This window comes from Patagioenas fasciata, chromosome 25, assembly GCF_037038585.1.
Source record: "Patagioenas fasciata isolate bPatFas1 chromosome 25, bPatFas1.hap1, whole genome shotgun sequence".
In the NCBI taxonomy this organism is placed as follows: Eukaryota; Metazoa; Chordata; class Aves; order Columbiformes; family Columbidae; genus Patagioenas; species Patagioenas fasciata.
The window spans coordinates 6,430,228-6,445,133 of record NC_092544.1 but is presented as its reverse complement, the minus strand read 5'-3'; the positions used below and the strand labels follow the sequence as shown (position 1 = coordinate 6,445,133).

General features: G+C 47.0%; 1 protein-coding gene across 1 annotated transcript; it reads left to right on the top strand.

Annotated features, from left to right (window-relative positions):
- The first annotated feature begins 8,130 nt into the window (after window positions 1–8,130).
- Window positions 8,131–13,107, top strand: LOC136112353 (uncharacterized). The gene is made up of 5 exons (XM_071799088.1): window positions 8,131–9,061; window positions 11,743–11,790; window positions 11,889–12,004; window positions 12,163–12,255; window positions 12,946–13,107. The coding sequence occupies exons 1-3, from the start codon at window positions 8,135–8,137 to the stop codon at window positions 11,895–11,897; spliced, it is 984 nt and encodes a 327-aa protein (XP_071655189.1). The 5' UTR covers window positions 8,131–8,134; the 3' UTR covers window positions 11,898–12,004; window positions 12,163–12,255; window positions 12,946–13,107.
- The last annotated feature ends 1,799 nt before the right edge of the window (window positions 13,108–14,906 follow it).

Here is a 14,906-nt window from a genome sequence, read left to right as displayed (position 1 = left end):
TGACAACGCTTCTTCCCCCATCACCACAGGTGCTGCCAACTCGCTGCCGTTGCCGCTCACACACTGACGCGGGGTTTCTCTCGTTGCCTTTCGGGTCAGTCCAATTAATCCCGTACTTACGCGTTAATAATCGGTATTGCGTATTTTCCGGTGTTTGTCAGCAGCGCGCCCCTTGTGCTGGGATCCTCAACCTCCATCAGGAAACTCCTGGGAATTCCTGTGCTCTTTTTAATCCTGGGAACAGGCTCAAAAGTTTTGCCCTGTTAGGAACAGAAATGCAGACATCTCTCATCTGGAGACCCACACTTCAAATGACATTTCAGTGATGATTTTAACTAGCGAAAGCTTTCAATCCTCTCCTTTTGCCAAGCATAAGGGCTGCGTGAATATTCAACAAAAGACTTGTGTAACGGAAACACACAAATATCCAACAGGTGGGGTCAGCAGAAACATCTCGGGTTTGTACGGAATCCTGAAAACTGCAAAATGTCATTAAAAGAGTTCAAAACAGAGAATTTTCCAGTAATACTGAAGTGGATAAACAGGCATGAAGGATCACAGAGGATGCTCTACAGCCATATTTATTGTCTACTCCCTAGAAAAAGAACACATTACATTAGAATTCCAGGTTGTCCCTCCCTGAACTCCTGGGTCCCTTGGGGCTCTCCCAAGGTAGTTCAGGGAGGGACCCAGGACTTCAGGAGGGACCCCAAACCCTGAACCCCTACAGAGCCCCATACATTACTCATAGTGCCCCATAAGTGACCCTTAGCCACCCCCGAGTGCCCCACAAATGGCTCATAGAGCCCCATAAGTGACCCATAAAGCCTCACAAGTGACACATGGAGCCTCATAAGTGCCTTTTAGTGACCCCCAAGCACCCCATACCGACCCGCAAGTTCCCCTTTCATGCCCCATAAGTGCCCCATAGCGCCCCATAAGTGACTCATAGAGACTGGGTTCCCCCCTAAACTCCTGGGTCCCTTGGGGCACTCCTGGGGCCCCCCCAAAATCCTGGGTTGCTTTGCAACATTGCTGGACAACCTCTGCATTTCACCCCAAGAGAAACAATTCTTCATAGGATAATATTAAAATGGAATATTAAATATCACGTGTTTGGAACGCAAACCTTCCGGCTCTGTTTGTACCTCTGTAACTAATCCCATTTTCTTCTGAGCTACGTGTAGAACAATCTGTATTATCCAGTATGTTTAAGCTCTAGATAATTCGATGGAGAAGATCTCCACTGTCCATTTAATTGAGAAAATGGAAATTATTTGGACCTTCAAGCATTAATCATTCAGATCAACCACTCCTGGTTTTGTTTTTATATGCATTTACACGCTTTCATCCACAAATCAGCCAACTATGTTCAACTTTTTATTTAATGGTTCTTTCATATACACGTTATTTTTTTCAATGGTGATGTAACGCAGGTCAACAACTACGAAATATTTAATTCATCAGAATAATCCAGGAGTTCAGGTGGGGATCCCAAGGGACCCAGGAGTTTGGGAGGGACCCAGGAGTTCAGGAGGGACCCAGTCTCTATGAGTCACTTATGGGGCACTAGAAGTCACTTATGGGGCTTCATGAGTCACTTGTAGGGCACTATGGGGCACTAATGGGGAACTTGTGGGTTGCTATGGGGCACTTGGGGATCACAAACAGGCATGAACTTCCCCATGAGATTGCAGAACCAAGGACACATTTAGAATCGAGATTTAGATTTCCTTTGGTGGCTGCCTTCCAATCTGATTCTTTTCCTGAATGTATTAAATTAAATGAAGGAATTAAAATGCCAGAAATTTTAATTTCTGCAGCGAGAGAGGGAAGAAGTTCCCAGTGGGAAGAGTTCTCGGGAATGAACTCCAGCCTCGAAATTCAGACATCACTGTGCAATCGTCCATGTTACAGAAACGCTTCTGTTCTGGCTGTTGCAAACCCCCCTGAAATGTCCATAACTGAATTATTCCATGAAAATTGTGTCAGCTTCCGGCGCAAAAGTAATAAAACATATGAAAAACAGTACAAACAGCTGCTGAAGTGCTGCCTCTTTGCATCTTGAAGATGAGCGATTCTGGAATGGGACGTTGGGGCTGAGACATCCCAGGACAGTATCAAAATACACACACATTTTCAAGGCAAAATAGAGACTTTAAATTATCAAATATTAAAGTATTGTTCACATTACAAGACTTGTCCAGCTATAGGTCGCCGTATAGATTTAAAAATAGGAAGGAAACACTTTTTTCTAAAGTATTTGACAAGAACATATACCTTATATTCTATTGCAATACCTTAATAAGCTGTGCCAGAGAAAGAGGTGCAGGAGAGTCATCGATCTGTTCACAAAAAATGAAACAGGTATTCAATGGTACATTCCAGACAGAGCGCAGCAGCCGCGGGACAGCAGCACAAAAGCACTGTCACAACTTCAAATGTTGTCGCCGTACTGTTCCACAGTCATGGGCGAACCTCACAGCGATTTATTCCTGCCGCACCGAGTTCTGCTTTGAAATGCATACAGAAACATGGAAAAAAGCCAAATAAACTGTATTTATGAACACGGAGCTTGTGTTGATACACGTGCTCGTCAAAAATAGAGAAAAACAACTGTTTTCAAGAAACAAAAACCCACCTGAATTAGTTGGAATACAATATATGCAGTTTCCGTTAAAATAAAGACAAAATATCAAAAACCCGTCAGATACACATAGTATTCAAGAAAAGCAACAAATCCAGGTCCAGACCATTTACCAGTCCAGTGTATCCGTGTGTTTCTCATTTATATAATATTTTAGCAGCAGAATGACAGTGTTTGCAAACCTGAAGAAAAACACCGCCCCCTTCCCAAAGGTGAATTCATAGCTGTGTAGCAACGATATTGAAATTCACGGCGATCCATCAAAGCCATTTTTGTACTCAGAGGGGCCCAACAAAATCACTGCAATCACACGGTTTTAGGAACAAATCCCCAAGTATTTAAGGACACGCCAAGGAAGCACGGAGCTGCACAGCAGTGTCCTCACAACAACGGCGTCACTCACCTTCTACCTTGCTGAGGCCAATATTTACAACGTTTACTGGAAAATACATTCTGTTAATGCTTGGAAAACTCATACAAGGCTGCGTTGGTTACAATTCAGCATGGTGTGCAGGAAAAAGGGTCAGATAATGTTTTTACATACGGCTTTTGCTGTTCCGCTCACCGGCTCCTTTGGACAAAGGTTCTATGTCACCCGGGTGGGGCAGCCGAGCGCCCCCTAGGGGAGGGGGAGCCTGTCAGCCCCGGGCTGTCACTGCCTGCTGTCCCCATTGTCACCAGCGAGGCCTCTACAAACCAGCCATAACTTGCCCAGACTTGGAGCCAAACTGCTCCAAGGTCTCCAAGACAAGTCGAGAAGAATGACACGGGACAGAGGGACCTGATGGACCCACACTTAGACTTGTTTCCAGTCCTGCCTCATGTCCCATCTCTTGCTGCTCCTGACTGAGCTTCCTGGATAGGGACCTTGGTCTTGGTTGTTGCCGGCCTGGTCCAGGACTGTTGATGGACCCTGTCACCAGCAACCAGCTCTGCCTACTGCACCCAGACCCTGTGGGACTGTGCCCCTGCTGCTGAGTGTGCCGTGGATGCTGCCATCCCCCTTGGCTCCTTGCTCGTCACCGCTCACACAGACATCCTGCTCTCGCTGCTGCTTGACACAAACTTCCTTCTTCATGGGATCTCTGCCTTTAGAACCTCCTCAGGTACACAGGTTTTCTAAGATTCGTACCCTCTATAATAAAACCACTTGGACATCCTCCTCATGCAGAAGATAATTTGACTTATAACACTTAGAAGACACCAATGGCCCTAAGCCCTTGTCTAATCTCTTTCTGAAAGTATTTATGTCTCACTTCAGTAATGTCCCATGCCATAAGCAGTCACAACTTACATTCCAAGAGGGAAAACCACTTTTTCCTGTATATTTATTTGCTCCTTTATCTTTGTGTCTCAACTTTCATATCACAAGAAATAGGGAATAATCATTCCCAACTCTCCCCCTATCCTCCTCCTTTTTTTTCTTTTTTTTTTCCTTTTTTTGTTCCTTTTTTTTCTTTTTCCCCAGGCACCATGGTCCATATCCCTGCTCACCCTTCCTGTCCTCCTCTGTACAATTTCAGGAGCCAGAGCCTAAGCTATCGTTATCACAGACCTGCTGATGCACTGCAGCAAAGACACAACGCATTCCCTCACTCAGACCAAGCGCAGTGCAGGGGGAACATGTTCAGCGTAGAAAACAGTTCATAATACGGAAGATGAACAAAGGACGCTGGGAGGCATTCTTAAGTTCAGTACTTTGTTAATATTGTGTGACTAAGACAAAAATTCTTATTCTGTACATGTAAACACAAAACTATTCTACACTGTACAAATTTCATCCCGATACACGGTGCTCTCATTTACTCCTTAGATAACTCTGGCCTCAGCCTCCCTACACTAACATTAATAGAAAATGTTCCCTTTTCCCAGGTCTGCTGGAGGACTCGTCAGCTACTTGCAGACTTTCCTCTTACCCTCAGTCCTTGAAAGTTTACCCTTCTTACACTGGAAAAAAGCAAGACTCAATGCATCTGGCAACCAAACAAACGTTCACAGCAGGATTCTGATTTGCAGATGTCAAAGAATCCTGTTATTAACTTTGACCTTCAATTTTTCTTATCAAAAACAGAGAACGAAAGTTGGTACTGAAGTCCACATTCTTTAGTTTAATCAAGACTAAGATAATGTCCAGAACTATAGAGATATTGATCCAGACATATTAGAAACAAGCAATGAGGTTTGGAAAAAAAGGTTTCATTCTGTTATAAACAGCAAACACAAATTCTTCATGAACAGTTTATTTGCTTATTTTCCCAGCTGAAGCCAGTCCAGAATTTAGTCAGGACAAATATGAAGATGAGATTTTAAGACTGATTTGAAGACAGCACGAAACACTGAAACTAGGCTTCTCATGAAAGAGAAGTTCTATTTAGATCCTTTTAAAGTGAAAAGCAAGTATTTGGTATGAAAGGGAAGAACATCAAAGCAACCAAGTTAAATGCAATATTAACACCAGACACACACTAAGAGCAGAACTGCAGGTGAACACGTTAAGGTAAACGAGTGTACTTAGTCTGACAAAACAACAAAGAAAAGTAGTTAAAACTACCGTTACAATAAATCTCTACTATCATCCTAAGCGATACTGTCTCACTGTAATATTCTCTATCACTCTGTTCACTGTTGTCTTTTCTATTTTACCTAAATCCTTAGGGCTGAGGATGATTTTTTCCATTTATTTTGCTACAGGACTCAGCACCAAGTAGTCTGAGCACTAACTGAAGCTGACAGGCACCCAAACCACACAAATAAGTTAGAAAGCCTGGAGCTCTACTGTAATAGTTTGGTCAGCGGTAGAAATGTGAATGAGAACTTGAGACAGAAATGTTTAAACCAACATTATTTAAGTGGCAAAGTCAGGCTAGGAAACGTTGGATCAAAACCTACCTATGCGACCTTAGTTCTGGGAATGCAATACAATAATGCATTGTATTTCCTACAATAACACCACCTCACTTTGCACACAGAATGGATATACAAAAATGGAGCTAAGAATGTGCTGGCAACGAACAAGATGATCTATTTCAAACTTCAACTATTTAACCATCGAATCACATTCTTGTAATGAAGGAGGTTAAGAAGAATAAAGTACCTATCACCTCCATGAACTTTAAACAGCAGGAACATCAAGTGTGAAACATTATGTTTACGGAAATGTGAAAATACCGTGCAATAACTGAAGGTACCTTCAAAGTTAGAAAAGTTTAAAGCCTCCGGTTTTGCAACATGTCAAAATAGCAGATTCATAAAAACTGAAGTAGTTTCTCATAGTATTATTGTTCTAGTAGCATTATTGTTCAAAATTCAAACATAGCAACAAGTTTATGAACTTTAAAGCATTTCATAAACATGCCAAAAAAAAAAAGTAATTTTGAGTAGAAGAGCAAAATGGTAGAGTACCTGACTGACTCTACTGACTTCCTCTTCTTCTTCTTCAGCTTCTTCCCCAAAGGAAAGCAGATTAAAATTCCTTTAAGAGAGAAAACACATTTACAGGATAGAATAATAGAATTATAGAATCATTTTGGTTGGAATAGGCCCTCAAGATCACCAAGTCCAACTAGAATCTAACTCTGGCACTAAACCATGTCCCTAGGAATCTCACCTACCCATCTTTTAAAGCCCTCCAGGGATGGTGACCCCCCCGCCTCCCAGGGCAGCCTGGTCCAGTGCCTGACAGCCCTTGCCAGGAAGAAGTTTTTCCTCATGCTACTTTCCAGCCACTGTTCCCCGAGCCTGTAGCGCTGCCTGGGCTTGTTGTGATCCAAGCGCAGGGCGCGGCACTTGGCCTTGTTGAACCTCATACAATTGGCCTCAGCCCATCGATCCAGCTGGTCCAGATCCCTCTGTAGACCCCTCCCGCCCTCCAGCAGATCAACACTCCCACCCAGCTTGGTGTCATCTGCAAACTTACTAAGGCTGCACTCGAACCCCTTGTCCAGATCATTGATAAAGAGATTGAACAGAACTGGCCCCAATGTTGAGCCCTGGGCAACACCACTCGTGGCCAGCCAACAACTGGATTGGATGCCATTCACTGCAACTCTTTGGGCCATAGTAAAGCTTGAAGTACTATTTCATTAACAGCCAATAAACTTCAAGCCTGCTACTTTCATATTCTATGCACTCTTTTAAAAGAACTTTTTGTCCTGCTAAATGTACAAACTTCAAACAACTGTAATGCGTTGTTTTGGAATGAACCACTAATATTCAGAGATGCTCTATTCCTGAGACAGAACAATCAGGATAGTAAAGCATCAGTTTGAAAACAGCAAGATGGAATTTAAGCATTCCGCCTTGATTAATTTTCACAGACTCTTCAATGCTGACAACTCTGAAAACAGAAAAAATATATTAAAAATGCAACATCTCTAACAGAGCAACACCCAAGTAACAAACCGTATTTTCAAGATATGATGGCTCAAAAAGGCATCAAATGTACACGCATCCAGAGAATGTAATTAAGACAAAAAACCATCTATAAGAATTTTTCAAAAGTATTTCTTTACGTTCTTTTGGAACCACTCAGTCACAATATGTTGGCTTCTGTCCAACAGAACTGGAAGCATACACAGTTTAGACTCTCGTTCTTGTACCCACTGCAAAGAGCATTACAGAGCTTCCATCAACAAAAAAACTACAGCAAATGGAACATGAGAAGCACAAAAAGAAAAACAAAGTAAAAATGATGATACAGAAATGAGAATTTCGGAGGTTGTCCAATACTCTATCATCGCCATTTCATACATACATTAAAGAAGCGGTTAGACTTTGTAAACACTTGCTGAAAATGAACCTCCCCAAAGCCTCTGACATACAACTCTTCAGGTATACATAATCGATTTTTTTTCACTGGGTTGCTTAATAACCTTAAAAAACATTGTCTGAATGTTAGTCAATATTTACTAAATAGAGATAAATTCATCAACATATTAAAGTTAAACCATAGTTATAACCTCTATTTTACAGAAAAGGCACGAAGAGAACAACACTGAATATAAAATAATTTTAACAACTCCTATCCCATTCAGTCATTGCCTTCCATACAAAGCTGGATGAAATTTCCACGTGCTTCTGGTGCTTCTTTTGACCATAGCTCTGTATCTATATCTCCTGCTGTTGTCTGCGACAAAACCTATAGAGATAAATACATCATTAGTTTTATAGTAACTTTGTCACTATGCAAATAATATCTTTGCTAAGTTAAACCGGTGCTTCTGAACTCCTTACATTACTAACAGCAGCAGACATTCGAATGTGCCAGGCAGCTGCTGTTATCCCAGACAGCATTGCCAGTTCCTAAGATGCAGTTCTGGATCGATACACATGGCAAGGCTTTGAGGCCAATAAGCTGTGGTACCCGACACACGAGAGAAACCTAGATACCCTTTATCGCTTCCATAATGAAGCAACATAGGAAACACAATTCTGCCTTAAATCTCCAAAGGCATTATACCTCTCGCATGAGCAATACCATTAAATCAAATGAAAGATCATATTAAAATGAAGAACTTAGGCTACAGTCAAGAACAGAGGAAACGAAACCCTTCAAGGGCTGCTGTGCCATGGCCCCACACAGCACACACCGCCTTCGCCTCAGGCCGCATCTTCAGGGGCTGCACCGCCTCAAACTATTCAAACCGGCCCGCAACGCGGACACCACCGCCACCACCACACCCGTGTCCTCCTCACCTCCCCCAGCCCTGCCACACGCAATTCCTTCACACCCCGCACCATTCAGCAGCAGCCCCTGTGCACACCGCGACCCCCGCACCCGGCTCCTCGCAGAGCGCGCGATCCACGCCCCGAGCGGCCCCGCGCCCCACGCCCCGCGCACGCGCGCCAGCAGCGGCTCCCGCCCGCAGCCCCCTCCCTGCGGGGCAGCGCAGCTCCCTCACCCCCGCCGGCCTGGGCTCGCCCACGGCAGCCCCTGCCCCCGGCGAGCCCCCTTGCCGTTGGTGGGGGGCTCCTGGATGCAGATGTTGCTCATGGTGGGGAAAAGCGAGTCCCAGCAGGGGACCAACCATCCAGGCCCGGCAGCCGGTTACGCTTCGCCTGCAACGCTGCCCGCCCCTCCGAACCTCCCGCCATCTCGGACGCATCTACGCAGCCCAGGGAGGTGGGGAGGTGGCTGCCCAAGCCAGGACGAAGGAAGAAGGACGAAGGGATGAGTCCCCGTTTGAAGTCTCTACGGGAGTCACTGAGGAACAACTTCCTTTCAGAAAGACCTGCAGCCTTCTCCAGACATCTGCAGCCCCTCCCCGTGACTCCCGCCCGGTGCTGAGGTCCCCCGTCCTCCCTGTGAGAGGTACGGTCCAAGAGTGCGCCGGGCAAAGCCTTCCGGCGGGAGAGGCGGCGCCGCCAGCCCAGTCCGGGCGAGGACGGCGGCGGGAGGTGCGGAGGCGCTGCCGGGTAAGGGGCTCCCAGCCAGGTTTGCGGGGCCGGCAGTCTCAGTGGCCGCCTGGGCCCACGGCTGGCGTGTTGGAAAGGGGAAATAAGCGGCGGGCCGATGGAAAATGACGCGGGAAGGTGGCGGGGCCGCGCGTGCAGCGAGAGGCGGGGCGGGCGCGTTTCCCGGGGCTGCCGTGGAGAAGCGTTGCTCCGGGCGGCACAGCCGGGGCTCTGAACCAGGCGGCGTTGCGGTAGCGGGAGGGAGGCCGGGAAGCGGGCTGAGGGAAGCGGGCAGGGGCTGAGCGCAGCCGTGCACTCGCTCCCTTCTAGGCCTGCGGGGCCTCTCCGCAGCGTTTCGGGTGGATGAGGACCAAGTGCTGTGTTCCTGTCGCCTGTTAGTATAAGCCACCTTCTGTAAAGCTGGATCCAAAGAGTGGTGGTTGTTCTTAGGCTTGGTTTTCCTTGCCGTTTTTTGTTCTGGATTGTTTGTGTCCCACTAGATTATTGCATCAATAGACCTGCTGAGAATGGTGGGGAGGCAGGACAAGCAGGAACACCTGCTCTGTTTGCAAGGGGTGTAGATGTACGTTAGACCAACATACAGCCATTGCTTCATCGTTCTTTCTTGATCCTGAGACGTGAGGAGCGTTTGACTGTTTTGAGTATTTCTTTGACATGACATTGCAAGGTACAGGTGTACTTTTGTTCCTTGTTTCTTGACATTTCCTTCCGTGTTCCTTACCTCCTTGACTCTCCTGGATTTCCCTCAAAAGACAGCCGTAAAACATGCGCCTAAGCACTGCTGAGTTTATAGACCCTGAAGATGATGGCAGAAAACCATGTGTTATAATGGAGCGTATGTATTGTTATTGCTCAGCTTTCCAGCACTCTTCATGGCATAGACCAGTAAGTTGTCCAAGTTTTCAAGTGAGTTTTCCAGCCTGGGGTTTGAAGGGTTCTCTGTTATTTTGAGTAAAATTTTCTGAAGACAGTGCTTGTCTCAGTAAATCAAAGTTTAAATTATTGGAGATGATGTACCCCCTTTCTGGTTTTCTGATTTCCGTCATGGGTTTCTTGTTATGTTTGCTTAATTATTTATTTACATAAATGACCTAGTTATTCAGGAAACTGTATATAACTGTTGAAGGCACTGATTTTTTCATACTCTGTTCAGCTGAAGATAGAAGGGCACTGTCGAGGGTTTAGATTGTGGGGTGACAATCAAACCCTGGCAGATGTATTGTGAAACCCCTCTCCCCCCACTTCCCCCTTTTGCCCTTCCCACTCAGCACAGGCGATCAGGAGGGAAAGGAGGACAGAGAGAAGAGAGTTGGGAAATTAAAAATGTTTTACTAATGCTACTGATAAAATAGAGAAAATAATACAAAATATACAAAACCAATCTTGAAAGTCCCGGCAACTGCAGAGCAGGCACCCGAAGTCCTGGAGTGGACTCTGCAGCAACCGGAGCTGGATTCAGTCTGTCACTGGCCTCAGCTCGCAGGGACGACTCGCAAGGTCCTCTCCTAATGTCACCACAGGGAAAAGGGACGAGATCCTCGTGATCTCCCACTTTTCTATGAAGTATTCACGTGAATGGGATGTTATACACACTTGGTCAGTTTTTGGTCACCTGTTTCTCGTTGTCCCTCTCATGAGATGTCCATCCGTGCTTATCAATAACCTCACATCCCATTGCTGTGTTCACCAAAACATGGATCTGGTTCTCCAGGAAAACACAGCTGATATGGAGCTTTCGCTGACAGGGAAATTCACTACAAGAGAAACTTGTTTTTTAACAAAACCAGGACAGGCACCTGTTTATTTTGGAAATTCAGTTGTGACTTTCATTACACAGGCTCAGAAGGTAAAAATACCACCAATCTGGTTTTGAGGATGGGTCTCTGGGGTTTCTCTTTTTCAGAGTCCTGTCCTGTTGTGTCTGTTTAACTAAACTGTGGGCTCAGATGGGAAAATTGCGCACTTTCTGTAACTGAAGTTTGTACTGTTCTGATCCGCTATCTCCACGCTTTTCTGTTACTCTTTTAACTCTAATTCACATTTACTTTCTTGCACCCATTAGTTCTTTGTATTTGGTGCCACGTTTCCTGGATTCAGAATCACTTCGCAATTTGTTTCGCTTTTTAAAAACATTTTTCTCTCTGTCTTTTGCCACTTTTCAGGAGTGATTATTTATCTTTTTTTAATTGCCTTTTTAAGACAAGTCTTGCAATTAAAATGTCAATTACTTCAGAGTTTCCATTGAATGTCTGTCAGCACCCACGCACTGCTATAATTTATAAGTACACTTGTTGTGGATCACTGGAGTGTCACAGCTGTTACTGTGTTCATACTGTAACTGAAGAAATGCATAAGCTTTCAGAGAAGTTGAATAATTGTTAAAATTATAATGGAAAGGTCATAATGAATCAAGTGGGGATTTGGCAATAAGTTATGTAAAACTAAATGATCCATAGCCGTTTATAGTCGCCAAATTTGTTCTGATAAATTGCTGCACAGAAAAGTGACCTTAGAAATGCACTGGTTTGCTTTTCTTTAAGTTATTTTTAAGAGATTTTAGTGTATTTAGTATCCGGAGAAGTGATAACTCCTGTCTGCATGGTGACTTTGTTAGGCCAGATTTAAAAGAAACTTGAGAGTTCTGCTTAGCAACATCAAATTGATGAGATTTTCTCTTTCAGGTGGCAATAAGGACAACACCAGAGCAGGATGCAAGAAGTGTGGCTGCCGTGAGTCTGTAGCTTAGCATTCCTGTGTATTCCGAATTACATCCATAAGTTACAAACCATCTTTTGAATTCATTTTATCTCTTTTATTATTTCAACAGGTGTCCTAGACCTTCTTGGCTTCCAGCCCCAGTGGCATTTGTGATCCCCAGGTCACCTCCCTCTCCCTGGGAGCGTCTGCTCCTTTTCTGGCTGCCAGCCTGGACTCGTTGAGTAGGCAAGTGTGACGTGCTGCCCCCTGCAGCTTCAGGTCTTGTCCTTGTGCTCATTGTCCTTGGACCACGTAGCTGAAATAACCCCGTACTTCACCGGCTGAAGTTCGGTCTTCCATGGTGCACCAGACGTTCTTGTTTTCTCCACCCCGTTTTTCTGCAGGGCTTCAAGGAAGAACGCGAGGAGCAGGGAGCGTTCCTGGGACAGTTCACTTTCCTGGCGGCGCTGAATCCCAGCCAGACCTTCCAGCTGAAGGTACGGGGACACAGAGGGAGGGGAACTGTAGGAGAGGAGGAGAAATGCAGTTGAATGGTCAGAGGCTTCCCTGCCAAAGGGTACAGGCAGCCCTGTCCTTGAGCGTGTGCCACGCTGGCCTTTCTTCTGCTTTCACTTCCTGGAGGCGGATGCCTGCGCTGCCGTCTTCTCTTTCATTTTGGGTGCTTAGTGCTTAGAAGCACCACAGTTGAAGCTGGAACCAGCTTGACTGTCTGGACCCCAAGTGCACACAAGCAGCCACATCCCGTAGGATGCACGACTGCTGGTCTGCCAGTTAGAGACCAGAAATACTGGGCTTCCTGAGGGTTCTGTTGGTCCAAGCAATGACCAGAGACAGGGAGGCCATTCTCTTTCCATGGCTTTCTAGAGAAGGCAACGAGACGTTATAGTGACCCCAGCACGGGGTCTTCTGACTGTGGAAGCCTGTGCCCCAAAGCAGGTGAGAGCTTTCCAGTGTATTTGCTGAGCCATGTGGTCGCTGCTTCTTCCTTTGCTGTTCTCGTGGCCCAATGGGGTAGAGCAGGATAAGAACATCTTGGCCAGGACAGCTCAAAAGCCCCCGCGGGGCAGCAGGAAGGAAGCTGCTGATCGAGGCCGTCGCTGCGGCGCTTCTGTCAGTGCTCACGGGCCAGAGAGGAAAAGGCGACTCATTTCTCCTTGTCATTGCAGAACGAGCTCCCTGGGGTCGTGAATTACATCAGGCTGCAAGTGCTGAGCAACTGGGGCCACCCGGACTACACCTGCCTGTATTGGTTCAGGGTGCACGGGGATCCGCCCAAAGATGGGGGAGAGGTGCCGGTTCCATCTGTCAATAAATTCCATTAATGTTCACCCAGTGGAGTTCCCGTCTGCTTTGCCTGTGGTGCTGCCTGGTCCTCCCTGAGCTCGCTGGAGCTCCCCGTCCTTCTCTAAACCCACCAGCCTATAGGAGACTTCAGGAGTCCACAGCAAGGTTTTCCTAATTAAAAGAAACAGGAAAGCTCCGTAACAAATCTGCAGAAAGCCTGACATCCACACACTCGCTGCCTACACAGGAACATCAGCAAGGCCCTTCCTGTGCACTAAAGATGGAATTAATGGACAGGTTTCCTGTGCAGGAAGCAACTAAGGATCAGCTGGGTGGAACCATCTGTTGTTACCTGTTTTCACAAGAAGCAGAAGCTGCTTCAGCTGCCATCTTTCAGTCTGTTGCTGATGAGAAAATGGAAGTGTCTTTTTTTGTAAGAAGGCAACCTTAATTGGAAAGTTGGTTCCTGGACTTATTTGCCTCTCTGGGTACCTATGGACTTAATAGCCCAGGAACCCTTACAGAGAGATTAGCAAAGCAATCCCAGGACACTTAAGAGATCCCATGCCCACACCAGTCCGTCTTTCCTTTTCACCCGAGCTCCCCAGGCCCCAGGGCAGGAGCAGGCAGGGCAGTCGTGCACTCGGGCTGCACCAGGGAGGGGAGAGCAGGACCAGCGCTTGGCACCCAGGGCTGGGAGCAGCAGTTTGTGCTCTGAGCTGGGGCTTAGTCCATGTGCAAGCCCAGCACGGATCCAGATACCAAACTGAGGGTGTCAGTTCATCCCCGGTGCCACACGCACGGCACCTTCTCCCATCGCCTCCTCCCGATGAGCTGTTTTCCAGCCCCTTCCAGCTCAGCCCAGCCCAGCTCAGACACCTGCGCTCTGGCTCAGGGCTGCCTGGGGCTGGTGACCCTCGGGGCAGCAGCAGGAACCGCTCTGCCCCTGGGTGTGGGGCTGTCCCTGCGCTGAGCCCTCGGGCCCAGGGCTGCTGAACTGGGCCATGGTGGGGCCCAGGGGTGCTGAGGTCCACAGGTCCCCCCGGTGTGTCCGTGCTGGGAGACACCTGCTCCTGCAGCACCCCTGGTACTGATCCCGAGCCTGGTCCATCCTCACCCAGAAGAACACTTTAGTTTTTTTTTTTTCTTAAAACTGGAGATAATTCACAGAATCACAGCATTGCCTGGGTTGGAGAAGACCTCAGAGATCATCCAGTCCAACTCTTGGTCCAACTCCAGTCTGTTCACCAGATCATGGCACTCAGTGCCATGGCCAATCTCAGGTTACAAACCTCCAGGGCCGGTGAGTCCAGCACCTCCCTGGGCAGCCATTCCAATGCTGACCACTCTCTCTGCACAGAATTGCTTTCTCATCTCCAGCCTCAATTTCCCCTGGCAGAGTTGAAGCCCCTGCCCCCTTGTCCTGTTCCTGAGTGCCTGGGAGAAGAGCCCAATCCCCCCTGGCTAGAACTGCCCTTCAGGTCGTTCTAGAGAGTGCTGAGCTCAGCTCTAAGCCTCCTCTGCTCCAGACTGAACAAGCCCAGCTCCCTCAGCCTCTCCCCATAGGGCTTGTGCTCAAGTCCCTTCCCCAGTCTTGTTGCTCTTCTCTGGACCCGCTCCAGCACTTCAATCTCTTTCCTGAGCTGAGGGGCCCAGAACTGAACACAACACTCCAGGTGTGGCCTCCCCAGTGCAGAGCACAGGGGAAGGATCACTGCCCTTGTCCTGCTGACCACGCTGGTTTGGGTACAGGACAGGACACCATTGGCCTTCTTGGCCACCTGGGCACACTGTTGGCTCCTGTTGAGCTTCCTGTGCATCAGTCCCCCCAGGTCCCTTTCTG

Coding starts and splice junctions, on each gene's coding strand:
- LOC136112353 (XM_071799088.1), top strand. CDS start 8,135: ATGAAAGATCATATTAAAATGAAGAACTTAGGCTACAGTCAAGAACAG. Junction 9,062..11,742: donor AGGTGCGGAGGCGCTGCCGG/GTAAGGGGCTCC, acceptor TTTCTCTTTCAG/GTGGCAATAAGGACAACACC.